The 26,686-nt window shown below is 41.1% G+C and overlaps 1 protein-coding gene across 2 annotated transcripts in view; it reads right to left on the bottom strand.

Annotated features, from left to right (window-relative positions):
- The window catches only part of GAD1 (glutamate decarboxylase 1), a 51,400-nt gene that overhangs the window by 7,910 nt on the left and 16,804 nt on the right, over positions 1-26,686 (bottom strand). The window contains exons 3-13 of one of the 2 annotated variants that reach the window (XM_045032865.1): positions 26,422-26,484; positions 19,619-19,777; positions 18,282-18,524; positions 14,493-14,583; positions 9,731-9,843; positions 8,362-8,477; positions 8,172-8,251; positions 7,910-7,964; positions 6,646-6,762; positions 6,286-6,350; positions 1,668-1,746 (exon numbers count right to left, since the gene is read on the bottom strand). In XM_045032865.1, the coding sequence (XP_044888800.1) occupies positions 1,668-1,746; positions 6,286-6,350; positions 6,646-6,762; positions 7,910-7,964; positions 8,172-8,251; positions 8,362-8,477; positions 9,731-9,843; positions 14,493-14,583; positions 18,282-18,524; positions 19,619-19,777; positions 26,422-26,484 (1,181 nt within the window). Of the gene's footprint in view, positions 1-1,667; positions 1,747-6,285; positions 6,351-6,645; positions 6,763-7,909; positions 7,965-8,171; positions 8,252-8,361; positions 8,478-9,730; positions 9,844-14,492; positions 14,584-18,281; positions 18,560-19,618; positions 19,778-26,421; positions 26,485-26,686 lie in introns of those variants that run through there. The other variant, XM_045032866.1, reaches the window with a different exon arrangement.

Below are 26,686 nucleotides of genomic sequence, written 5' to 3'. Positions count from 1 at the left end.
AAAAATAATATTACTGAAAATGCCAGCCTAATGTATTTGAATTTCTTAGTATTCCAAACAAATGTTTCCTGCCTTATACTCCTGGATTCTAGACAGGGGTGGCTCTAGGCATTTTGTCGCCCCAAGCATGGCAGGCAGGCTGCCTTCGGCGGCTTGCCTGCGGAGGGTCCGCTGGTCCCGCAGCTTCGGTGGACCTCCCACAGGCGTGCCTGGGGGAGGTCCGCCGAAGCCGCGGGACCAGCGGACCCTCCGCAGGAAAGCTGCCGAAGGCAGCCTGCCTGCCGCCCTCGCGGCGACCGGCAGAGCGCCCTCAGTGGCTTGCCGCCCCAAGCACACGCTTGGCGTGCTGATGCCTGGAGCCGCCCTGGATTCTAGAATATGAGACTTCTCTTTCTTAGAAAATAAGACTTTTGAGAGTTAATTTTTCATTGTCATTTTCTTTGTTGCTATATGTTTATATTGAACTGTGAGACTGCGTAAGCTCATTCTGGTGCATAAATTAACAAAGTGTGGAGGAAGGCTTCAACTCCATTTAGGGCCCAACTCTGGTACTACTAAACATCAGTAATAAGTATGAGCATAACTGGGCCCATACTAGACACATCTAGTATGCTTTAACAAAAAATAAAAAGAACTGTTCCACGTCTTCACTAGCTCGATTAGTAATACTATTTTTCCTTGACTGCATAAGATCTACACAGAAATATAAAGAGAAACCAAAGTTCTCATGTTCTGAGTTATAATATTAAGAACGTATACTATACTTTCATCTTTAGATCTCAAAGCACTTTACAAAGGAAGGCAATTATCCCCATTTTATACTGGGGAAACTGAGGCACCGAGAGATGATGTGATTTGTCCAAGGTCACCCAGCAGGTCATGGCATGACTAGAACTGAGGCTTTCCAAGTCCCACTCTTGTGATATATCCAGTAGACCAGTGTTTCTTAACCTTTTTGATGCCAGGGACCAGCTTGCTGCCTTCCTAAACTGTGTCAGTGAGCTCTCAGGTACCAGCGCCAGTCTACGGACTGGTTGTTGAGAAACATTGCGCTAGAGACTAGACCACACTGCCTCGCTAAGTACCCATTTCCAAGACTGGTAGTTAGACAAGTTAATGGAAATTAGAAAAATTAAAATGTCCTGCTCATAGATGATAATATTCACATATTGAAAGAGAAGTATTCGGATCCTAATCCTGCTCCCATTGATGAGAAAGTCCTAAAATTGCTTCTGGAGTAGAACAAAAAGTAATGTGGCTGCTTTCCAAAAAGATTTTAAACTCTTAAGCCACTTGTGCAATGCAAAATGTTTGCTGTTTATTTTTAAAGCCTAACATTTGTGCAGTTATCAAGTCACAGGGTGCATGTACAATGTTTTATAAAAACACAAGGCCAGATCCTCAGCTAGTATATATCAGCATGACTCCACTGACATCACTGAAGCTATCTGAGGATCTTGCCCCATAGTGTTTACTGTGTTAACCAAAAGCTGAAAAAGGAAAAAGTACTTACCTCCTCCTCCAAATAAAACAAACATAAATCTACCCAACTTTTCCCTTCAGAAAGAAGCCTACAGAGAAACAGGCCTTTCAACATGTCCTAAAAAACTCAGCGCTCATTTCACTAATTGTTCTATTGCAAGACTATCAAACAATATAAAACAGACCTTTTCCCGAATCAGAATGGCCGAACATTGTAACAAAACTCCCATCATCTTGTGTGGATTCCATGTGACCGAATTGGCTCTGCAAAAGAATTATGCCCTCAGAGTAGATATGGAAAACAAAGATAAACTTACACCAATGTAAGCCAGTGTAAGTGACAAGAGAATTGTCATAAACAAGTTAGGTGTTTTGCCAAATTGATCTAACTATGGAGGGTATCAGTGTCTTTGATGTCATCTTTCCCAGATGTGCTGCCTAGGAAAGCAGTTCTTCCAGGATTGATATTACTGTGTCAGACACTAGTGATTACTTGGTATTGTAATTAATGTCAACTAATTAGTGTCAAACTATGCTGATTACTTGATATTATAACTTTATTCCCAGAAGAATCACCTTCTGGAGACAGCACTAACAGGAATAACAAAAACAGCAGGACAGCTTCGATTAGTTCAAAGTATCTGCAGGTGGGCAGGGAATTATGGAGACATTGTCACACACCAGGTATCTATAGTTCTTTGCTAAATGGCTGGTGCTGTTATAGTTCTCCAGTAGGAAAAAGAAAGAAAAGAAGCTGCTAATTCTTACCCACTTTTCCAGTTAAAGCTCTAAGGGATCTTCTTCTTGTTAATTTGTCAAACATATAGGTTGTTAAGAGGCTATAAAAATCTCTACAGTGCATGCCAAACATATAATGTATAAACTTTTTAGGCTGAAAAGTCAATGAATGTGCAAGAGCAGTTAATTTACTTGCCAAGCAGGTGAGATTTCCTGTGTTTTAAACACACTATCCTAGATAGTTTCAGGGTAGTGCTTGAAAAAATGTCCCAACATTTTGCTGCTACTGCCCTCTCCATTCCATCTTATTAACTACTGAATATCCCTTGTGTAACTACGTATTTAGATTCTTTACAGAGGGAAAGTATATAGTATGGATGAGATTTTTCATGGTATTTGCCTGGGAGCACACAGGGTGGGGAAAGACAATTTAAAGAGTCCTTCTCTTTCTTTGCATCCCCCTCTCAAGGGCCAGAAATAATCATAGTCCCTGCATTCTGGGGAGCACAGTAACTGGTCCACCCTAATGGCCACAAATGGAGCAGGTGTGCCCTGTGCTACCAGAGCTATCTTAGGGATGGAGAATGGAGCACATCCACCAAAGGAATAGTTGCGCAGCATGTGTGGTCACCCTTCACCTCTGGGAACTCGTAGTCCCTCCACTGGAACTCCTCTTTGTGTAATGCAGTCCGATACAGGCCCTGCGTGCACACAGCACAATCTGACCTCTTTGCTTAGAAACCAGACTTTGTATGGGATGGGATTTTTTCAAAAAAGTTCAACAGCATATTAGAAGAAACATTTAGGAAGTAGAATTTATTTGTTGTATTTTCAGCTGGTGAGATATGGTCTCAATTTACCATCTTTGTTACAGAATCTTATCTTTATGTTTCAAAAGCATGAGAGAATTTTAAGTTGTTTTCTCAGGACACGTTAAAAAATAAAAAAGGGAGATATTAGGAGGATTTTAACATAAGGGCACCATTCACTGCTTTGTACAATAAAAGGGCATACAAGGATAGCTCATTCAGGCCCTGCCTCCATGGCAGAAAGCCATTCAGAGCCTGTATGCATTTTTGGGTATACCAAGTCTGGGTAGAGTGCTAACAGATCCCAGCTGGGGCCTGTGGCAATCAGTTATGGAGCATGTGTCCTCTACCAGTCCTCTGCAGATCAATGTGGTTTATTATGGTGAGAAAAATCATAGCACCCACTGGGACCTGCTGTTTTCAGTCACTGCTTAGAGTTGGAATTTAATGATTAGCACCAGGTGCCCTCAGGTCAGCATCAGTGTGCCAGATTCTGTCCTGATTCACCAATGGGTTGAATAGGGTGTAAGGGCAGAATTTGGCACTATAGCTCCTCAGTGGACCTACTGCCGTAATAAGAGTGGCTGGCCAACTAGATTGGCCAGTGTTTAAACCTGGGTTTGTGTGGCTCAGTTGCTTTGTGGTTTCCCTGCCAAGTGCTTCATACTGCTTTCTTGATCTCTGCACCAGGAGGGTCCACATTATTTTCCCACCCACCAACCTCATTCTTTATTCTATTTTTGCTGGTTACTTGCTATATATGCTAAATTTCCCACTGGTGGGAAATTTTGGCTTTTGCAAGTGCTTATGTTTCATTTTTTCCTTTTATCGTGCTACATTAAGTCTACCTTTGTGTCCTGGGAATTAGAAATGACTACCTCTAGGGTATGGAAGGAATTTTGTGCTAGACTTTTCCATTTGGCTGGCCAGGGGTAGATTTTACCTCAAATGCCTTTTTTGCTTTCCTTGGGGATTCAGATATCTTGCACATATTAATGGTGCATCTTGTATGGTGTCTGGGTATGCAGCACTTTTCTGATTTACATGCATACGGGCAGTCCTTGCTGATAGAGCCGTATCCACTGGGGCCAGGTGAGCCAAGAGACAGACCCTCACATAGGTAAGGCCTTGCTGTCATTGGATGAGAGCCATACCTGTGGAAAAGTCTGCTTATCATACTAGACTGAACCATTGTTGAGGTATGGATAAGCTTGGAACTACAGAGGGGGTCTGTCCTGTGACACAGTCTGTGGACCAAGACAGTGCCCTGATGATGCAGGTTACCGGCACATGAGTCTGGGTCAAGTTCAGCAAGAACTTCCTGCCTGTTTTAAATTTGGTTGATTTGAATCAAGGTGATTCAATAAAGGTCAGATCCTTGCCTCAGTGAACACCCAGATGAATGGGGCTGTGTAATAGGGAATGTCATAAAGGCCCATGGAGGTAAGGTATATTTCCCACGACCATTCTCTGGACACTACAGTAGCCTTAGGCTTTCAATAGCCCTCACAGCACCCGTGTCCCTGCTGTAAAGAGGGAATAGCTTTTGGACCAGTGTATTTTATGGAACCACTAGTCACACCTCCCAAGTCCCCTGCACATTAAGGTGCAGTGACTCTGTGATGCTGTGCTGCAGGAAGACCCCTATGTGAGCTCTACAAATCCTTCTACCCCTGCATAATGGAATGGTACCAGCTCTGCTGCTGTCATTGTCCTTTTCAGCCATGGAGAGGGAAGATCTGCCCCCAAAAGCTGCTGCCAGTGTGACCCCACCATGTGTCCCTCTAGTTCAGGGGTGGGCAAACTACGGCCCAGGGGCCACATCCGGCCCTTCAGCCGATTCAATCTGGCCCTTGAGCTCCTGCTGGGGAGCAGGGTCTGGGGCTTATTCCGCTGCCATGCTCCAGCCAGGAGTGGGGTCAGAGGCCACTCTGCATGTCCCTACTCTGGCTCCTATGTTTAGGAGCAGCCAGAGGGCTCCACATGCTGCCCCCTCCCCAAGCACTGCCCCTGCAGCTCCCATTGGCCAGGAACTACAGCCAATGGGATCTGCAGGGGCGGTGCCTGTGGATGGGGCAGTGCACAGAGCCACCTGGTTGTGTCTCTACTTAGGAGCTGGAGGGGGGACATGCCGCTGCTTCCAGGATCTGCTTGAGGTAAGTGCTGTCCAGAGCTTGCACCCCTGACCCCCCCCTATGCCCCAACCCCCTGACCCAGCCCTGATGCCCCTCCTGCCCTCCAAACCCCTCAGTCCCAGCCCAGTGCACCCTCCTGCTCCCCAAGCCCCTCATCTCCAGCCCCACCCCAGAGCCTGCACCCCCAGTTGGATCACTCACCCCCCACTTCCCCATTCCATGCCACAGCCCAGAGCCCTCTCCTGCCCTCCCAACCTCTTGGTCCCAGCCTGGACCCCAAATCCCTCATCCCCAGCCCCACCCCAGAGCCCGCACCTCCAGCAGGAACCCTCCCCCCCTTGAACTCCAGCTCCCTGCCACAGCCAGGAATCCCTCCCGCACCTTGAATTCCTCATTTCTGGCCCCACCCCAGAGCCCACCCCCCCAGCCAGAGCCCTCACCCCCTCCTGCACTCAAACCCCAATTTCATGAGCATTCATGGGTCCCCATACAATCTCCATACCCAGATGTGGCCCTCAGGCCAAAAAGTTTGCCCACCCCTGCTCTAGTTGATGTTGAGATCATTGGCTCTCATTTATAGAAAATTCATCTGTAGCTAGAATAAAGGCTCAATAATTACTGGAAGCGATTGCAAAGAGCTTCCAGGTGAGGAGTCCTATAACCTTCCCCCCTCCACCCACCCACACACACCCTCTCTCTCTCTCTCAAATCCCTTCCCAGGATTCCTCTTTTTTTCCCCACACTAAGTTTAGCCTTTTAATCCTTATTCTCAAGGCCCAGCCCATCTTAAATCTCATTTCTTACAGGTCAGCCTGTCCTCTCTCTTTAGTTTTCCCATTGTGCCGCCTTTGAAATTACTCTTGGAACTGTCTCCCCTCCTCCTATTTGCTAAACAATCTCCCTGTCCTCCTTCAAACTAACCTTTCACTTTGCCTTCCATCACTGACCTCCTCTCCAGTGCAGTTTTCAACCCCCTGTTCAACCTTTTATTGTTTGTGTTGTTTCTGTTTAATTTACAGTGTAAGCGCCTTGAGGCAGGGACATTATCCTTTCATACATTTGTGAAAGACCATGTACAACTGTATAAATAAATAGCAACACCAATAAGCCGGGTGCAGTACCTTTCTATTCCATTCAGCTTATGACGATGCTTCCTGGACATTAGAAGTCCACCTCCCCAAGCAGCCTGAAAGTGTTGGAAGAAGAGGTAAAGAGTCAGTATTTTTTAAAAGTCTGTAATATTTTATTTTGCCATGCACACAGCCCTTTAAACCCTCTGACCACTGAACTTCTAATGGAAGTTAAATATGTGGAGGATTCTTAGGATGAGGCTCTATATCTATTTGCAATGCTCTTAAAATCAAAATCACAGGAAAGATGAGCACTGCTCAATAGTAAAGATTTAAATTCAACATCAAACATTTGCAGACTAGAATCCTCTGTCATTAGGCTTAGTTTTAGCAGATTGTTCAGTTACTTACATCTACATGGAGCCAGAGGTTATATTTTTCACAAATGTCTGCGATCTCGTCTATTGGATCAAAGGCCCCGTGCACTGTTGTGCCTGCGGTTGCATTTACATAAAGTGGAACATGTCCCTGCAATATAAATAATGCTGATTCAGTGTGAAATCTGGTCCATTTCAAAAATCAGACTTAAAAGTGATTTCAGGTGCTTCACCTGCCCCTGTGTCCCCGTGTCAACGTTTGTGGTTTTACTACTCAATTTTTCAAAAAATGTTTTTGTCTCCATTGTTGCTGCATGAAAGACCCCCACAAACAACAATGAAAACTGATTCCCTGATTAGTGACATGGGGAAATGGGGAAACTGATTATACAAAGTGCTGTCAAATGCACAAAGTAAAAAAACAAAGAAAAATTTGGTCTCTGATCTCTTTCAGTTATGGTACAGTTAGGAGACTCTTGTAACAATATTAAGCAAAAAATAAATAAATGAAAAATAAAAAAATTCAGACAAAAGTGTGATTTTAAGTGGACAGTTGTTCCTTTGATCTTTCTTGTATACAGAATTTTAAAAGTGCAATAGCAAGTCGTATCAAACTGAGATGACTTTGAACTTATTAAATACAATTTAAAATATACCTATCTACTTGTTACTGGGACAGCATAGTTACAAAAATATATTTATTTAATATGCAAGCCACAGCTTATTTAGAATAGGTACTCTTAAACACCAACTTTTGAAGATTCATCTTTACTGCTTTACAAAACATTAATTTGTTATTTTATTGATTTTTATTTTTAAATATAGGATTCCTCACATGGAAAATTAAAATTAATGTTTAAAGGGACCAATCCTACAAACCCACCCTTGAAGTCAATAGGAATTCTGAAGAGTTCATGGGATTAGCCCCCAAAAGGTTCTTATAATTTTGATAAAATTTTCCATATTAATAATAATCTTTTTCAATTTTTCTAAAACAGAAAACTAAAAAGGAAAAATCCTTCCCATTTAGGCCTTGTTCAGAAAGAAATATGTGTATATCAAGGATTTGAAATAACTACATGAATTAAATAGTAAATGAAAACCAAGATCTGTAGATTATTTCTTGAACAGTGTAGAAATATAGAGCTATGCAACCAAAATTATCATTGTAGAATAAAATAGGTCTCTGATCGCGTCTAGAATAAATATTCTGATTGAATGTTATTCCTCAACCTCAAAGGGAAAAAGTAATAAATTCTTAATCTAAACATTAAACCACTAAGCTTTAAAATGCGTACCTTTTGCTTAGCTTCCAGAATTTTGGCTTCCAAATCAGCTGGTATTATTTTCCCTCTATAATTATTGCAGAAACAAAAAGACAAAGAAAATTAAAAGATTGCGCATAAAAGAGTATCAGCTACAGCAGAAATAATTTAATGGGATCTTTTCAACAGATCATTAGCAGCTTGACACACTGTACTGAACCAGTCCTTAAGCACAATAAAACAAATTTAACAGATGAACACATTTAATATATCAAGAACTTAACATTTATCCTACCTTTCATTGCATTTTATCAAAATCACATTTTCTGTTCCAAACCCAAGTGCAGCCCCAGCTTTCTTTATTGAGTAGTGACTCTGCAGGAAAAACATACATAGCCTTAATGGTGGAATAGTCACTTATCTGAATGTCTTAAAAACATTTAGCAATATATTAACAACAACAATTAGCAGTGTGTTAAACTCACCTGTTCTGAAGTGAAGAGAACCAGTTTAGGAACTGCAGCCATGCCTTTAGTTTTGACTTCAGGGAAATACTTGTAGCGAGCAGCCATTATACTGTACATATTGGATATGGCCCCTCCTATATAAAAGCACATAATAAAACGTTGAAAATGAGAAAAGCAATCTGACCTTTTATAGAACAAAGGCATATCAATAGCATTTGTGCAATGTAGTGAAAACTTCAGTGAAGTATGAAAGAACAAATTACTGAGATGCATGATTATCTGTCAAGAAGGTCTAAAAGACAGACCTTTTAAGAATCCATATTGGAAGTCAGAATTTCTTATTTATCTCCCCTTCTGATGGTTAATATTTCTGTAACACATTCATTAGATAGTCAGTGTTCAATATGCTGCACTTGGGAATGAGGCCCACAACCTCATTTAACAAGAATAGCAACTTCATACCTAATTCCATGATATTGAAGACCTATAATAGACTAAACCAGCTTTCCTTAAACATTACCATTAACCAGTGCATTAGGCCAGACTGTTTTGTGTCTTTTTCCTGCATAGGGGACTAGGAACTTAGTGAGTTTGCATTCATGGGTTTTGTGCTTGGGATTTGTCCTCCATCTCCTGAAACAAGAAGAGGATTAGTCCCTCCAAAACCCACACATCTCAGGAATCCTGCTAGAAACTAGGGCCATCAGCAAAGAGGCCATGCACCTTTGCACTGCTTCCCATCCCCCTCTGCCACTGACCATTGTCCCTATGCTCCATTCATGGAGTGGGTTCAAAGCATGGAGTGGGGTGATAAGAGAGGTACTTTGGACGGGGCCAGCGTAGTCATACTCTCACATTCTCTGCAGGTTTCTGGGGAGATGATGCCATAGAAAGTGGCCATCCTCCAGTCCCTCACCTAGAATCCAAATCCTTATTGATCACCCAAAGAGCTGCATCTATGAATTATGAGGAAGGGGAGGATGATGTGGCAAAGACAGCACACTCCTCGTCCATGACCTCCAGCCCAGATCTGCACCTAAATATGTGTGAGGATTTTTAGAGGTGTGAGCTGTCAGCCAAGGATATGTAGTTGCTCAACACCTCTGGAAATTAGGCACCTAAATATGGATTTTGGTACCTAACTTTAGGACTAAAGTTTGAAAATTTTGGCAAAGTTTCTGAATAGTTATATTCATAATTATACTAAAAGATGAAAACTGCATGTGAATGTTTTTAACCCTTTATGGGAAGTCTGAAAGAAACAAATGCTTTAGGTGGATGGGCCATTATTAGTTTTAAAACTCAGACACTGCGTTTTCTATTACAGTACTTACATGAATGTATGCGATATTTATCTCAACTTGCCAAAAGTGAGACTAAAACCTACCGGGTGAGAATATTCCATCACCATCTTTATTTGACCATCCAATAATCTCTCTCATCTTTCGAAGTGTTATTTGCTCCATGAGGACAAAAACAGGTGCAATTTCATATGTAAACCTGAGTGGATAAAAAAAAACCTGATACATAGTTCACATTCCAAAATGCACATAAATGCTTAATCTCTGATCCTTTGTGAAAATGGTTAAGACTCATAACCAAATTGCTTGTGAATCTGGGACCTGATACTGTAGCTCTTACTCAAGCAAAACTTCCTGCAAGGCCAGTGGGAATATTTGCAAGTAAGAACTGAAGTATTAGGCCCCATGTATGTTTTCTACTGTTTCTGCTAACATGTTTCAGAACATTCTGTGTTTATACAATTTACAGTAATTACAACAATATTGACAGTCAGTACTATGCAAAATTAGACTGTAAAATATTTGGTTCACAGAGTGCCAGTTTCACACTTGTAGAATAGCATATTGTCAGAATCGTAAAGTTATGAAAATGGTAAGCATTAGACAGCTTACCACAAAGATAATTAGAAATATTGAACTAAGGCTCAAAAATCTAAATACAATTATTTATGTGGACATATTCTGCTAATAATCCCCCAGGACAATTTATTTCTACAATGCCATGCAATCAATATCTGTCAAGAGTAATTATAAATGATGATTTTCTAATTACCAATTACAAACAACAAGAGAGCAGTCAACTGTTATATCCACCTAACGCAGACCAGAAGCATTGCATAGTCTAGTATGCCATATGTGTCATGGACAAAAATTTGAATCTAGATTGATAGGTTATGCTACTCTGCTAGGTGACCAAGGGAGGCTTATTGTCAAATTACTATCAGTGTAAACAAGCTATGTGAGACTAGGTTTATTTTGAACACTGAAAAAAAATGAATTTAGAATGGGGCAGAAAGTAACTAAATGTCAAGGGTGGGATTTTCAAAGGGGCCTAAGGGAGTTAGACACCTGAATTTCATGGGCTCTGGGCAGCTCAATTCTTTAGACGCCTTTTCAAAACCCAGCCAAGGTCCTTAATGATATCCCTCTTCTGTCCTAGTACCAAGATGACATTGTTAGGATGTCCATTTAAGATGAGACAGGCTTTGTATTTTTGTCTATTCTTAGTTATTTTCAGTTCTGAAGACTCGAAACAGTACATTTATTTTTCTTTAAATCATCAGAATTGCAACAGGGAATCACTTATAGTGGTGTTCTGGAAGTTGGGCATTGCCAGAGATGACAGAAATACAGAGTTTATAAATTAAGCTCTACCTGCAGTCTATCCAGGAGCAAAGTTATAACATTGTTTTTATACATTGCAAATCTAGGGCCCATCTTCCAGTCCTTGTCTGGAAAAACTCCAACTAAAGTCCATGTGAATCCTCTAGTGTATAGGTCATTGAGGGCCTAACATAAAGCCAACTGAAATCAAAGGGATTTTTTTCCGTTGATTTAAATACCTTTGGATTTGGCCCTGAGTACCTTCAAATGAAACTCCAAATACCTCCTGAAAGAATAAATTGCCTGTACACAGAGTACATCGCTATTAACAAGGTTTTTTTGTGTGTGTGTCATAGTAAGAGTATTCACAGAGAAAAATTTAAAGAAGTCAAAATGCATTAATGCAATTGCTAGGGAAAATATTGCATGAGCCTGCAAAGATTCACAAAGAAATGATGGAAGATTGTGGATGATAAAAAATCATAAGTCCAATACCCAAAGACTCAGGCTAAGATTTTCAAAATCACTTTTGGGATTTGGATGCTCTAGTCTATTCCCATTTATTTTTACCCTTAAGTGGCTCTGACAATCTCAGCCTAAAAGTAAAAAATGTGTGCAGCCATGGAAAAACAACTCTTGTTATGAAATGACCTTCAGGTGGATAGTGACAAAGAGTCCTGTGGCACCTTATAGACTAACAGCAGTATTGGAGCATAAGCTTTCGTGGGTGCGTCTGACGAAGTGGGTATTCACCCACGAAAGCTTATGCTCCAATACTTCTGTTAGTCTATAAGGTGCCACAGAACTCTTTGTCGCTTTTTACAGATCCAGACTAACACGACTACCCCACTGATACTTCATGTGGATATGACCCTTGGAACTCCCATACTAATATAGTCTTTACAGATATCATTGACGGTGACTGAAAACATGGAAGGGTGGGTTTTTTAAAAGTACCCAGCACTAGCTTAATTCTGCTCCCACTGAAGCCAATGGAAGGTTTATCACTGACTACATGGGAGCAGAGTTAGATCAACACTGACCACTTCTGAAAATTCCACCCTAAATGTCTTATGAGTCGTAATTTCAATTACTGATACTACTCTGGTACTCAATTTGTATATCTACATGGAGACTCTACTATGATTAACATGGCTTATCATATTCATAATAACACCAACAAAATATAAAGACGGTAAGATGAAATTCTGATCACTCAAAGCCCATATGGGGAAAAAATATCCTGTGCAATTAATCAAAAGTATTTAGAGGTGTTTAGAGGTGGAAAAGAAAAATGGCACTAGGAAGATAATTTTGTCACAAGAATCCAACGTTACATACCACATTACATGCTTCTCTAGCAGAACTAGGTTAGAATAATTTCTACATAAAGGTCATTCATTAACTCTTCTTCAGTGCTGGAAAGCTGCACTAAACAGAGAATCTATGCTCTAGAATGGATAGAAACCATATGGCTATTTTAAATAACCTTCTCTATTGATCTGGTGGAATCATATAATATTGTATAGAGATGTCTTTAACAGTCTATGTAATTACTGTGTTCTATTAAGCTATTTCATATTGGTCTTAAATTCTTGAAATATATTGCATTTTTCCATTGCACAGCTGAGGTAAGGGAACAGTCTATGTGATTTGTGTTTGGTAAATCCAACACAAAAAGGGTTAAGCTGTGTAATTTTCATGCTTACAGAAAATCATTTTCTATATGTATTTAATATGTTTCTCAAAGTGCAAATGGTCCAGAAAGGGTAAAGAACTTTCCTGAGTTAAGCTATTTTAACAGGACAATTTTCTAAATCAATCCAAGAAAAAAAATCCTTCATAATAATCACCTTTTTGAAATTAGATAAGTGAATGAAATGTTCTTAATAATTATTTTAATATATACAGCCACACAGTATGCTGTCATAAGGTAAAACTCTGCATTGACTTATAGCTTGTGCAACCTAACTGACTTCACTGAGATTGCATGAGATGATAGACAAGAAAGAATTTGGCTCACAATAAGTATCATCCACTTAATTTACCTGATAACTTTAAAAATAGAGTATGCTTTCTCCCTACACAGTAGTGGAATTTAAGCAAATTTTTTTCTAGAAAATTAATCACATTTTTAATTTTCAAATGGTGTTTCATACTAAACAAATCATTCAACAGTTACATTACAAATTGAGTGTATAATGGTTTTTTCAATTATTTTTCTCATTTGACTTACTAATATAATTTTTTGAAAACACGAAATTAACTGGGAGCAGTATTATTAAAAAGAACTAGGTGTTTTTTAATTGAGTCTCTTATTAGTTGTCTTTGTTTCTAGAGTCACTGGATGGGCACATCTGGCAAACTACATACAGCAGCTAGTAATCAGTTATACCCAGTGAACCATTATCAATGGATGAAGGAAATGAAAATAATTTCATTTTTCAATTTGCAGGTAAATTTCATTGTGCCCAACACATTAGCAACAACAAAGCTACATTTCCATGCTAGTGGCAGTTTTAGGTGAAATGAACACAGCCATAACACAATACATACACACATCCATTAAAGTCCTGAAATGGAAAGTGGTATTTGTTATCTGATAAGTATTTGGACTCCAAGCATGTCCCACTTTTTGGAGCATACACAAATCAATACATAATTTAAAATGGCCCAAGGGCTTTTTCCCCCTCTCTGAATGACACTATTTGTTGTAGAAATACAGCAACACACCTTGAACTTAATTTTCATTTTCATTACATTGAAATGTAATGAATAATGGAGGGTAAATTATTAAATACAATCTAGATCCAAAAGGTTATCTGGCTGAGCCTGCCACACTCTGAATTTTGACTACTCTCAGTCAGGATAATTCCTTCATATTATCAAGTTAATTTCAAATGTTATGGTTTTTAATCCTTTTGACAGCTTTTCTGAAGTCTCTTAAAAGCCACTTATGTGATGACAGCTGAATAAAGAGGAAGCTAAGGGCCCAATCCTGCTCTCACTGAGTTCAATGGGAGCAGGAGCAGAATCAGGTCCATAAATATTTTATGCTCTAGTGTTTGCATTAGGATAATTGCAAAATTATTAATTGGAAAGTCAGATCTTAACAAGAATAGACCCAAATTAGCTAAGAAAGAAAGAAAGAAAGAAAAGACCAACCATCTAAATTATAAGAGTTCTGGTTGTAACACACTGGGATAGATAAACCAACATTTCTCCGAAAAGACGTTCCATCATTTGGTGTTGTATTATCAGAATGACTATAGTTTACTTACACTTTATTTTGGGATATCTGAGTTTGTGTGTGATAGTAATGCAAGATTTCCTCTTAAAATCTGCTGAAAACTGTAATTGTTTCCACTAGTTTATTGCTGCATTATATAACATAAGAATGCGTAGGACACGTAATACATTACATGGGACATCTTTATTATAAATGAGTTGCAGAAATCAGTTTTGGCAACCTGTATAATCATTAATCACAAAAAAAAAAAAGAAGAAAAATAGGAGACTGCTTACATGTTAGTATTTGCAGTTGATGTCAGCCATTCACCAGCCAAGCCAATAATATCCAGTCCAGTGGAGAGCTGGTTGAAAAAACGAGGATGACCTGGGAAGATCATTGAAAACAATATAGCACGTCACATGCCTTTCATTGTTATCTTTGGCGGTTCATTATTTCATCAGTCACCCAAAGCCTGGCTTTATAAGACAAAATGTGTGGCACTATAGATGCCCCTAGAACTTCTATAATCGGGGTGGTGGTGAAGTGCAGGGGGATAACATATTTCAGCACCAGTGGCCAGGAGACTTGGGTCATATTTGCGTTTAAATAGAGAAAAGCTATGCAGAGTATACTCCTGGGTCTCTTTAGATAAGCAATGGTTAGGGCCGCGAACAGTAGGCACGCGGTGCTGAACAGCCAAGAATTCTGCTCTTCTCTCTGCAATAAAGGAAAGTTTCGCTGGGCCTGATCCTGCTTGCACGGAATGGCCTGGTTCCCACAGACTTCAATGGGACAGGATCGGGGCGGGGCCCCTGAGAAGTTTTGAAAGAGAACATTCAGCTAAACTAAAACGAGGGTATTGCTCTAACTGTGAATTACTTCAGAGTCAGGCAGACCGCTGTATTTTAGCTGGCCTCTCTTTGCAAAGACAGAGTGAGTCCAAATATTAGACCAAGTCTGTTCACCCCCCAAACACTAACAGGTGGCAATCTCTCCCGATCAGAAATCCTGAGCTCCTGAGGAGTACCCGGAACAGATGTATAATAATGCAAAGCTCTCCCACATATTTATCAATTCATCGGGGAACTATGGTAAGGTTCAATGTTGGACATCAAAAAGGGACACGGGCACCTCGAATTTGGCTCAACATTTAGCTTGAAAACAAACAAACAAACAAAAACTAAACGACCTCCCGTCCCCTTAAAAACAAACAAACAGTTTTTACAAGTTGAGCGATAGAAGTATTGCCATAGGATTTTTAAGCATTCCGATGGGAACAATTTTTAAAACAAATAAATATTCCTCTGAGTCTGTAGCGTTTGTATCCCCAACATTCTGCAAAACCTGAAGCTGACGCGGACTATAAACTGACTATCGACTTCCATTGCCCAACCTCAATAATGATGCATGCATAAACAAACACTATTAATAAGAAAAGGCAAATAAGAATTTTAGAATCATTGCAGTTGTAATAAATGGCCAAATCCTTCTACCACTGAAATCAACTGGCAGAACTGCCAGGATCAGGCTCTTCAATCTTGAATGTACTGATTTTCACACCATCCCTATTTTACAGGCACAGAAAGACAAAATGATTTGCCTAAGATCACACAAAAAGTTTGCGGTGGATCAGGGAATTGAACGCTGCTCCCCCAAATCCTAGGCTAATACCCTAGGCTATCCTTCCTTTTACGGGATCCTTAATATAGGTACGTAAATTTGCTCTAGAACATTGCTAACATCCCTTTCTTGCAAATAGGATAACCTATGAGCAATTGATCCGTGAGGTGCTGTAAAATAATTAATAGAATAAACTAAAAAAGTCTCCAGAACTCTGCTGTAAATAGTCTGTTGTAGAGCATAAGGATTCCACATATTTGTGATTCATTGTCTATACAATGTAAAATTTGTGGGGGATGGAGGGAGAGGACTGTCCATTAGTTAACAACATTCCTAAACAGTATGCAACTTGCTCAACATCCATTAATTATTATAGCCTAATTAATTATTTTTAGTTATACAAAATTAATTGCTCATGTATTCTACACTTTTCCTGCAAAGCCCTCATGCATGGGGTTAGCTACTCCTTTCACTCCGCTGCATATAATGTCTACATTACATGCCCACCAGGATTTTACGGTTGTATATTAACAAGCCACATCTTCTCTAACAACATTAACCCCCACAGTTTCTGCAGAGAAGTTTCACACTCTCCAGAAAACCGTATGCCAAATGAACGTAAATATTTGTTTCCAGTTACTGAATAGTGGTTGGGTAGAGGTTAAATAGCAGTTATATTAAAATGGATTCGATTTGTATTTTACAAAACAATTCTTCTTCTCTTGCTGTCTTGACACAGTTTGAGAAACTATTTTAATAAATCAGCGGGGTATCTTCTGCTGATGCTTTCAGCGCGTATCTTTCCCCCCTTATGATGGATGACTTTTTTAAACAACAGACTAGATCCCATGGACTTCAACTGGAGTTTTGCCTGAAGAAAACCTTTACAACTCTGTGCCCGAACCAAGCTCCAGTGAAGTTAATTGTAGTCTTTCCATTGCCTTTAATGGCTGCTGCTGGATCCATCACCAAGCCTTAAGTTTCTGTTATTAAAATCCTTAACCTGCTGCTACTATGAATACAGTCTGTTTGACCATATCTGTGTCTCAGGTGCCATTTAATAACATTAATATGAAATAGCTGTCAGCATATAGCACCAATAAAATCCCAGGTAACAAGTAGGAAGAGTCAGGAGAAAAGTGCTAGCTAAACAGAATAACAACATAACCCCATTAGGAAATTAAATTAAACTGCAGTAACTGTTGCTTTTGTTGAATGAACATGCTGGCCACAGGTTAAAAGGCAGACTTGGGGGTCTGAAATATGCTCTCACTTGTTAAAACAGGCACAAGACAAAAACACAGTCCTTGCTACTCTAGAAGAATTCGAACAGTGCAAGTTGGGCCGACAAGATTAAACCATTATTTTCGTAGTTTTTGTTGCTTAGTTCAAATCTATCGGTTTGTACTAGGAAGGAAGATATGATGGACAACCCCCTCAGTCCCCTGTGGCTGAACTGTTCCGCAAGCAATGCTCGTAGTTTAGAAAGCATTGCTCTTAATAGCTCATCAGGAGAATTTCAGAAGGAAGATTTGAAACCCTTCCCCTCCACCTCCCAGGAGCTTCTGTTGTAAAACCATCTGAACAATCTGGAGCGATCATGAACAGTTATGACAGTCATCGACAGAAGTTGTAGCCTTTCCCATCGGTCTCACGGAGTGAGCAGAATTAGCTGTAATACTGGAGTGGGGATGTGGGGATGGGGAGAGGGGATCTGCCCTGTTATTGCTCCAGGTCCTGAACTGCTATTCGGGTAACTGCCATATGTGCTGAGTGATTGGCAATTTAGATTTCTGCCATACAGACTTAAAAGTCAAACATTTCAGGCGAAACAACAAGCGGACGATCAGTGGCTTTATTTTGGGTTTGTGGCTACCGCTCACTGAATAAGAAGGGAAGTTGTGATAAAAGTATTTATTGATACAGGATCCAAAATGACCTGGAAGTGAGACTCCCTGTGTGGTGAGTTTAAATCTGATTATTAACGATTCCTAGGATTTCATTCAACGTCTGGTGAACATAAAGAAGAAAAACTGCGAATTTATACCCTCATTTATACCCTCATTTGCCTAATGAGATCGCTCCCCGGAGATGCAGGCGTCTTACATTTCATCAAGCGAAAGAGATTAAAAACTTGTATTTGGGCTCCACAAACAACCCCGGGAAACGATACCCGTGTGAGTGACGGATGGAGCAGCGCGCCTGGCACTGGTGACAGAGTCACTTTCCGCCAGAGAGAGGGGCTGGAACGAACCTTTACAAAGTTGAGCCCTTTCCGGCGAGGCAGGGGGAGTGTATCATTAATACGTTGGGCCCAATCCTGCTCTGATGACTCACACAAGGAGCAACATACGAGTCAACAGCCCCTCCCCCCCAGGCCTGCGCCAAGCCCGCAGAAACTGCCCCCTTACCGCGTTTTTCCCTTCCCCCCACTATGGAGAGCAGGGTCTGTGAGACGGTACCTGTCCTGACTCCGTACTTCAGCGTGTCCCTGCAGTCCACCAAGATCTGCTCCAGGGATTCGGGGTTGTCGGAGAGCTCCAGGTTGAAGCCCTCCATCCCTTCCAGCAGCTGGTGCGGGTGATGGAAGTCCAGGACTTTGGTGGACCTGTCGAACGTCTTCCTCACGTAGTTCAGGAGAATGTCAACCACCTCCAGCAGGAACTGCATGGTCTGCTCCTCGCCATTCTTGGCAGGCAGCAAATCTGCGGCGGGCGGGACACAAGAACTCAGCGCCTGCCTAGCAATCGGGAGGCAGAATATGGACCAGCTGCTCCCTGCGGAGCGTCATTTCCCAGGGTCTTGCAACACCACCGCCCGGAGGCAGCGGAATGCCCCGGCTCCTGCTCCGCCGCACCGCGGCCGCCAGCGCAGGAATTGTGTGACAGTGTCTGGTATCTCCTGCCAGGGCTCTGTCAGCTTCATTCCCATTCATCATCGGGCGGCGAGGGCACTCAATGGCAGCTTCCTGCTAGATGCTGAAAAGCGCATGTCACTGAAATCGTGACACCCTACAAGCTAATCTATCGTGTTCCGAGGGGGAAACATGCTTAACAACGAGCCCGAGAGTTCAGACGCTGCTCCCTGCACAACATTGTCTCAGTTCACTCGCTCTGTCTGGCAAATGAAACCTGTGGCTGAAGGTGCTTCTGGTTCTCTCCCACCTCACCCCATTAGGAGCATATTAACTGCGATGCTTCCTAATCGGATAGCTATGCTGTTTTAACTAGCCTTTAAACACACATTGGTAATGAGCGCTCTTCCCAAATTAAAAATAGATTTACTGTAAGTATCCATGGGATAATGGAGCAATAAAATATAAGACCAGCACTCTGCCTATCCTCTCTTGCCTCCAGCAGATTGTCAGAAGATACCAGCTTATGCATCAACGTAATCACAGCAGACTGACACAAACACACCCCTGTCAAGCATACGTTGTACTGGAAAGAATTTAACGTTTGTAATGGCCGATTTACAATGAAAAAATGCGTCTAACTCATTTTTTGTGGGGCAATTGCTTAGGTGGTGGAATTGGCATAACTCCACTGAAGTCGCTGGAGCTGATCCGATTTACGCCGGCTGATGATCTGGCGCAAAGTATTTTAAATACATATCGGTACGTATATGTTGATCTTATACATGTTATATATAACATCTACAGGGTGTTGCTATGACAGCAAAATTCTCAGAAAAAAATCATTATTAAAAAGCAAAATCTGCAGCTACATGCAATGCCAGAAAGACAGACCATAAAAACACTGCTGAGATTAAGCAGACAATAGTTGTAAAGAGCACTTACCTCTAGCAAATAAATTGGAGAAGTCTGTCTCGGCCCGCCTGAACCTGGCTTCCCTCTCGCTGTTCTCACAAGCCAGCAGGTTCTTGGAAGATTGCCTTTCTTTGAGAGAGCTCACAATCCGGCTCTTATCTTCCAGGCTGTTGTTCCTTTGCAAGAACCCTACATTATTATTACAAGATCCACAGGTCAGAGTATTCTCACTTCCCAGCATGTTTATAAACGCTTAAAGCAGCTCACTAGACAACAGTTCAAAGTGGGGTTTGTTCTGTATCTACCTAATGAGGTCAGGAGTAAGAGTATTTATGGGGATTATTTGCCTCGAGGAGGGCGAGCTCCAAATGACATCAACTACAGAAACCCAGCCATGCAAAAAACAAATTCTCGTCATTTAGTGCAGTGGTAAATTCTTATTAAGTCGATCAGACAGATTCCCCTTCAGTAATCAGGCACTGGAAGAGCGTTCAGGATGAGTCAATGCCATTGCAGCCTGCAGGCGAAGTTTATGGGCCCAGCAGACAGAAAGGGGGCAGTGATGTGTGATTAAAATCAGGGCAACTTTCAGTTTTCCTCCTCGTGTTGCCATCGCGCAAAGGAATTATGTTAGTAACTGGCTAACCTAGGAGACTGTCCAGTTCTAAAGATAGTCTTCCTCAGCGAGCTTCCTCTCCCTATTAGTGTCGATAAAGTAATATCAGGAAAAAGTGGGGAGATGCTGATTTTCAGGTAAAAAAATATTTCTGTGTTTTTAATCATTTCCTCCTGGCCTTAGAAAATCTGCTATGATCGGAGATACAGTTGTAACATACAAGATTATATATAAATAATCATTATGACAATATTTCCAGGCCCTCGAGTACTATGGCGATGGGCTCCATACAATATCCTAATAGAAAACAACAATATTCTCCGTGCATAAAGTATAAATGAAAACTATAATTATATTTCCCATTCAATCCACACTAGCTAAACAAAGTAAACCAGCTAAATCTGTCTCTTTGTGTTAACCAAGTAAATGGATTTTTATTTCCCATTCGGCAACGTTGTTTTTATTAGCGACCTTATAGAAACATCTTTAGACACGAGCCACTCTTCAGCCTCTGAAGCCACTTAACGTCAAACGGTGCCATAGTTTAGTTTGAAATGGCACATTCTGTGGTAATTCGACGTTATGACAGGGATACTGATAATGTAAACATTTAACTAAAACTGCAGTCATCTGTCATCCAAAGGTCCCCACTGACCCACCAGCCTCTCTAGCCTTGACACTTGAAAAAAAAACATTTACCATCAAATTTGAATCCATCAAAACCAACCACACTTTGTGTTACGAGTTAAGGAGAAAGACTGCGTGTAGGAAAAGCCAACACTGTAACTGTTTTCCTTCTTCCGTTCTGTCCATTTCCCTTGGCTGGCCTTCTAGACTGAAAGGCTCCCTTTCTGCCCCTCTGGGCTCGCAGCCACCAGTTTACTAGCTAGAGGTTTTGTGTGTGTGTGTGTGTGTGTGTGTGTGTGTGTGTGTGTGTGTGATTCTGCTATCATTTACTGCGTAGTAAAGCCGCAGGCTCTGGAGTTCCTTTTACAGATTGGCTCAGTATACTTGGAGCGCAAAATACGGAGAAGAGAAAGTGGTAGCCTTTTTTATTTAAATTGAATTTAATGATTCTGTATTAAACCACAATGGATTTAAAATCACCTCCGCTGCTTTGTTATGCATATGAAATAGCATATGAGTCAGAGTTTACCATAACACTAATAACACAATAACTGGATGATACAATGAACTCATTGACTACAGAGTAATACTTGTGGAACAGTTAAACTGAGCCTCTAGCTGAAAATTGATGGTCTTGGAAGTTCTTCATTTCACTTTCAAAGATAGAGAAGGAATTTGTCGCATAAGACCAACACAAAAATTGTGGATGCACTACAGCAAATCCTCACTGCACGAGTAACCTGAACAGCCAAATGAAATCAACAGGATTACTCTCATAATTGAGGGTTACTATCCCATGGTTTACAAGGCTGGCCCCAGATAGTCATTGTACTTTGGACTACCATTTGATGATCACCTCCGGCTCCAACGGCTCTTGCTGGCATTTCTCATCCTCCCACCCCTACCCCATGCATTTAAGAGCATGAACTTCCAATCCGGAAACTTCAGGAAAATTAAATAAGGGTGTCTCAGATCTAGTGCATAGTAAGAGGAGCGGTTCAGGTATTAAAAATAAATTATTTCTTACTAACAAACAAAAAACAAACAACCCACCTAACTGCTGTAACCTTATGAATAAATGATCCTCTAATAAAGAGAAACAGGTTGTAGCATAACAAAGTAGGCGTGTGTTATACCGGGTGTATGCTCTGTCTCAGGAAGCATACTATTTTCCATATAAACGACAAATGAAATAAAGGGATTGGTATGGCTGGCAACTACTTAGTTGCCTCTCCTTGGTGGTCGCAGTGTTTCAGTGCTCAGATTGATCTCGGTGGTGGTATCACCATACCAAGAAGATGGAACCAGAGTCCTTGTCCAAATTAAAAGACAACAATATTTCCTTTGACATATTTAAGAAAGTTCTCCAGCACCTGGGTCTATGTTGTTATCTAATTAATCTAAAGCGAATAAAGGCAAACGAGATTAATTCCGGAACAAAGCAATTGAACTATTAATAGTAAGAGACAGTTCCACTTTCGCACACAACCATAATGTACTAGGGCTTTTATAGTCTTGATTCCCATTTAGCAGAAAATCTCGCAGCGCTGGTTAACGATACAAGTCACTGAGAACACGGTTGTACCCCCAGATGTGAGACTCATGCTCCGAGGTGGGTTTCCATAATTACTTTGTAGCCAGCTTGGGGGCCTCGTCTTGTATTTTTTTGCACGTCCAAAGCTTCCAGAGAAATCAATGGGTATTTTGCGTGACTCAGGCTCAGGACTATGAGTTGGAGCATTACTACCTATTTATAGACTCACATGGGATATGGCCACCTGGCCTTATTGAGAACCTACAGAAGAAAAGGCTGGTTTGAGGGCATAGATACCACAGGACTGAATATAGGGGCTGTTGATGCTTTAAGTTTATTTGCCTGTAGGTATACCTATTCACTTTGTGGAGCTCGCCTCGACCACAATGTTATTTTAATGGAACTTTGTGAATGTATAACATAAGGGGAACCAAAGTGGCACCAATAATAGAATGGTCTACTGCTTTCTGATTGGCCGACAACAGCACAACAATTTCTCTTCCCGTCTACTTTTTTTCCCTGGGCATTTTCTAGGAACTGGTGATTTATAAACGCCTAACTAGTTCATCGGAATGCAGAAAAGAGTAGCCATACTATGGCTTTACTTGAAGGCTGTTTCTATGCCTGAGGGTAAACACATGAATAGATCAAAACGTTAAAATATCTGTATCCCACTTATGAATTTAAATTAAGAATTATGTTGGAGAGACAGTGGAAGCAGCGGAGAATAAATTACTGTCCATGCTATTTGTCGTCTAGCTGAGAAGACGAAAGCCCTTATTAGCAACTGCTACACTCAGAAATTAAACTGCAAGTTATTTTCATTGTTTTGCATGGACAGAATTTTTAAAAGCTACTTTTCTCAGGAATGTACCAGAAGGGACAGAACTAGAGTCCTGAATCTCAGGCTTAATAACAAATAAAATGGATAGGAAACAATAGCATTTGCACTCTAAAGGGGGAATGGATAGTGTTTGTAAACCCGTCTTTTATACAATTTACATTGCAGATCAAATAGACTTCAGAATGAGGGATATAATCCAGCCTTCCCAATTCCCAGTCCAGTGCTTTAACCACAACACCATAGTACCTCCACACACACATAAATCATTTGTACTAGATGCATCATAAACCAATATCTCCCAGGGGTGTTAATTCCAAAAGCGCCTAGATGAGTCATGAGCAAAAGTCTCACTGACTTTCAGTAAGACTTATGCGTCTAACTCACTTAGGCGCCTCCGAAATTTCCACCGTACCGTGTTGCTTGCTATTTTGTAGAGTATTATCATCAGCAGTGAAAGCAGACTGCGCCCGATCGCACTACACAGACGCATCTGAACAGTTTTATTCAGCAGAGTAGTTCCACTGATTTCAATGGGAGTAAAATCAAGTGTTTGTAGAATGGGGTCCGTTCAGCAATGACAGCAGTCTGAGGAAGACACTTATTTTTGTGGGTCATATTGAAAGATTATAAATGGACTATACCCATAGTGAAAAATCTGAGCACTGCCAGCGAACTTTGCTATCAATGAAAATTAATCAAACCATTTAAAATACATTTGCTTATAAAAAGGTATTTTTCCCTTCAGACTGTGGCTTTTAATTAGATAAGAGGGCAGACTGACATATTTAAGGGAAGATACACCGCATAAATCTTGGACAAGTAGTTGGTAAAAAATTAAAATACACGATATACAAAAACATTGTTAAAGACAGATACATTGCTCACGTGTTTGCTTTTGCTTTGAACTCTGTTTTGAATCTTATTTAAAGTTTGCGTTCAAAATTAATGGTTTTCAAGAAAAAGCAGTTCTGCCTGACATACAAGCGACTGGTGTCCGGTTTACTGTATTTCCATGATATTTAGGCTCTGAAACAATATTGTGTAGAATTAAGAGGAATCAACTGTAAATATTCAAAGTCATATTTCTAAACAGCTGTAATTAAAAAATGGTACTTGGCAGCATTAAGATTTTACACTATTTAGTTTCCAAGGGCAACTTTTTATTACTGTGTTTGAGCTATAGAGCTGTGCGATTAATTGTGTGTGTGTACTTATACGTGTGCTGAGTTAAATAAATCACTGTATTAGATGAATTACCCTGTATTATCATTAGTATCTAGTGTATCATTTTAGTATAAAGCAGAAAAGAGTAATAAAATAAATAGTACTAAAAATTAAAAGTAAGCATTCATGCAATACAGTGCCCTTTTAATCCTGGTTTGTTTGCTTGCTTGGAAACCAGATGGTTATTTGTTTGAATTCCCCCCAACAGTCCTTTTCCTTCTTCAGATCCAACATGGTGGGACTGTTCATTTTCAGCTTATTTTATTTAACACCTACATTGTGTGGTGCTGCGATGTCCCTTCATAACCCTGGTAGTCTAGCAACACGGAACAAACCCAGCGGTGCGTTACTTTATCAGTTCTGCTTGCCGTGCTAAATTAAAACGATGATGAAAAAGCCCATAGCTCCAGACACTGAAGGGACCCGTAGGGGAACGGTCCATTAAACCCAGATCAGGGGCTATTTATAGAACAAAACGGCTACGCGTTAATAGCACCGTTGGGTTCCAATGCAACTTCTTAATAGAACTAGGGTTAAAAAATTGCAACCTAAATTTTCCTGAATCCAAACTTCCATGTAACAAAGCATCTAGAGAATGAGCTCTGATTAGGGAAAAAGGAGTTTAAATAGTTCTTTGCATGGATAAAACGCTCTCACCGCCCATTTCACACACACTAAAATGGTCCTCTTACTAAAAGGTAATTGAGAACGGGGAGAAAATAATTCCTATTCATAACAGGGGAAATGCCGCGTACAAGGAATGATCTCTTGGCATCAGATAATAAAGATCAGACTGTTTGTCTTCAAAAGGGACGGCGCTATGAAGAAATCTGGAGAGGCGAAGACAGCTTGTTATCTGTAAATGAATCTCTTGCTGTAACGTTGCAATCTGATTGTATATTTGTTTCCTTTCCTTCATTTCATGTGCCTGCACGCTGACTGGCTGCCAGCACTATCTCCCAAACACAGCGCTCTGACGAATTGCCGTTTAATAAGGCTCTCGTTAATCTTTCCCCCCCCCAGGAGATCCCGTATTTTCTGGCCTGATAAGGTTGAAAATTTTCAGACAGTGAGATGTGGCAAAAACTCTGCTCGTTTCTCACAGCCGCCCTTCTGGCCGCTCCCTCAGGCTCATTAAGCTGCCCCAAGTTCTGCGCCAGCCCCGGCCCCTTTCGCCTCCCCTTAGCCCTCTCCCCAGCTCAGTGGAGCTGTGTCATCAGACAGGAGACCACGCTGAGCTACCAAGCTCCTCAAAGCTCTTCTCATAAAGAAGCAGCATAGAGACAATGCTTCGCTTTTAGCAGATCAAATAGTCCTGGAACGGGTCACCACCACCACGCCCCATTCATCTTCCCAGCCACAGCCCCACACAGACTCGGTCACTTTCTCCCAACCTCGGTGCTGAAAAAAATGCTTTTAAATATGGCTCAGAAAACCTCCGGGATGAAAAGCCGCGTGAAGCGGCGCTCTGAGCCTCGGACCTGCTCCGGGGGACGTCGATGGGAGCGCTCCGATTGCCTTCAACTGGAGCAGGTTCGAGCACAAGGGGGTCGTGTACAATAACCCGGGATTTCATTGTGTCTAGACCGAGTTAGGACACACTTGGTTCTGCGCCTCCAAGCCCTGCGCTGCCCTTGCTCACTTCTGACAGCAGAGGGCGGAAGAGTCCGCAAAGAGCGGCGCTCACGCAGCCTCCCACGAATTACTAAAAGCAAATCGGATTGCTCAATGAGTTTGGGGATTGCTTGGGGCTGCGTCGTTCAGGCTCGCAGTGGGAGGAGGCACATCTCTTCTCATTTTGTTCCCTTTGCTGAATTATCTGAATACAAAGAAGATGGCTTACTAAACCTTCCCTCTCTCAGCCTTGCTTCATATCAGGAGAGAGCCAGTTCTGTTTGACAAGAAACTCCCAAGCATGGACGGGGTCAAAGACAGAAGAAGGGTCACAAATGCACATTGAAAATTATGGACAGCGTCTTTGCACTTACCACATATTTTGAGACCAATTTTTCTGGTACATCCATGAGCCACATCACACCAGGTGTCGTAAGCTAAAACAAAAGACAGATTCACATAATACAGAAGCCAGGCACTAGGGTTTGAGATCCAGACACTTCAATTTCGGGGGCATCTGCTGTTATATTGTAATAAAATCCCCCACATCAATACAATATACACTCCTCCTCTCCCCCTCTTGCCTATCTCCTCCCTTTGCACCCTCATCCACTGCCCTTTGAGGTGTACAGCGAATTT

Source organism: Mauremys mutica, chromosome 10, assembly GCF_020497125.1.
Source record: "Mauremys mutica isolate MM-2020 ecotype Southern chromosome 10, ASM2049712v1, whole genome shotgun sequence".
Taxonomy (NCBI): Eukaryota; Metazoa; Chordata; order Testudines; family Geoemydidae; genus Mauremys; species Mauremys mutica.
The sequence above is the reverse complement of the archived record's forward strand: the minus strand, read 5'-3'. Positions and strand labels throughout refer to the sequence as shown.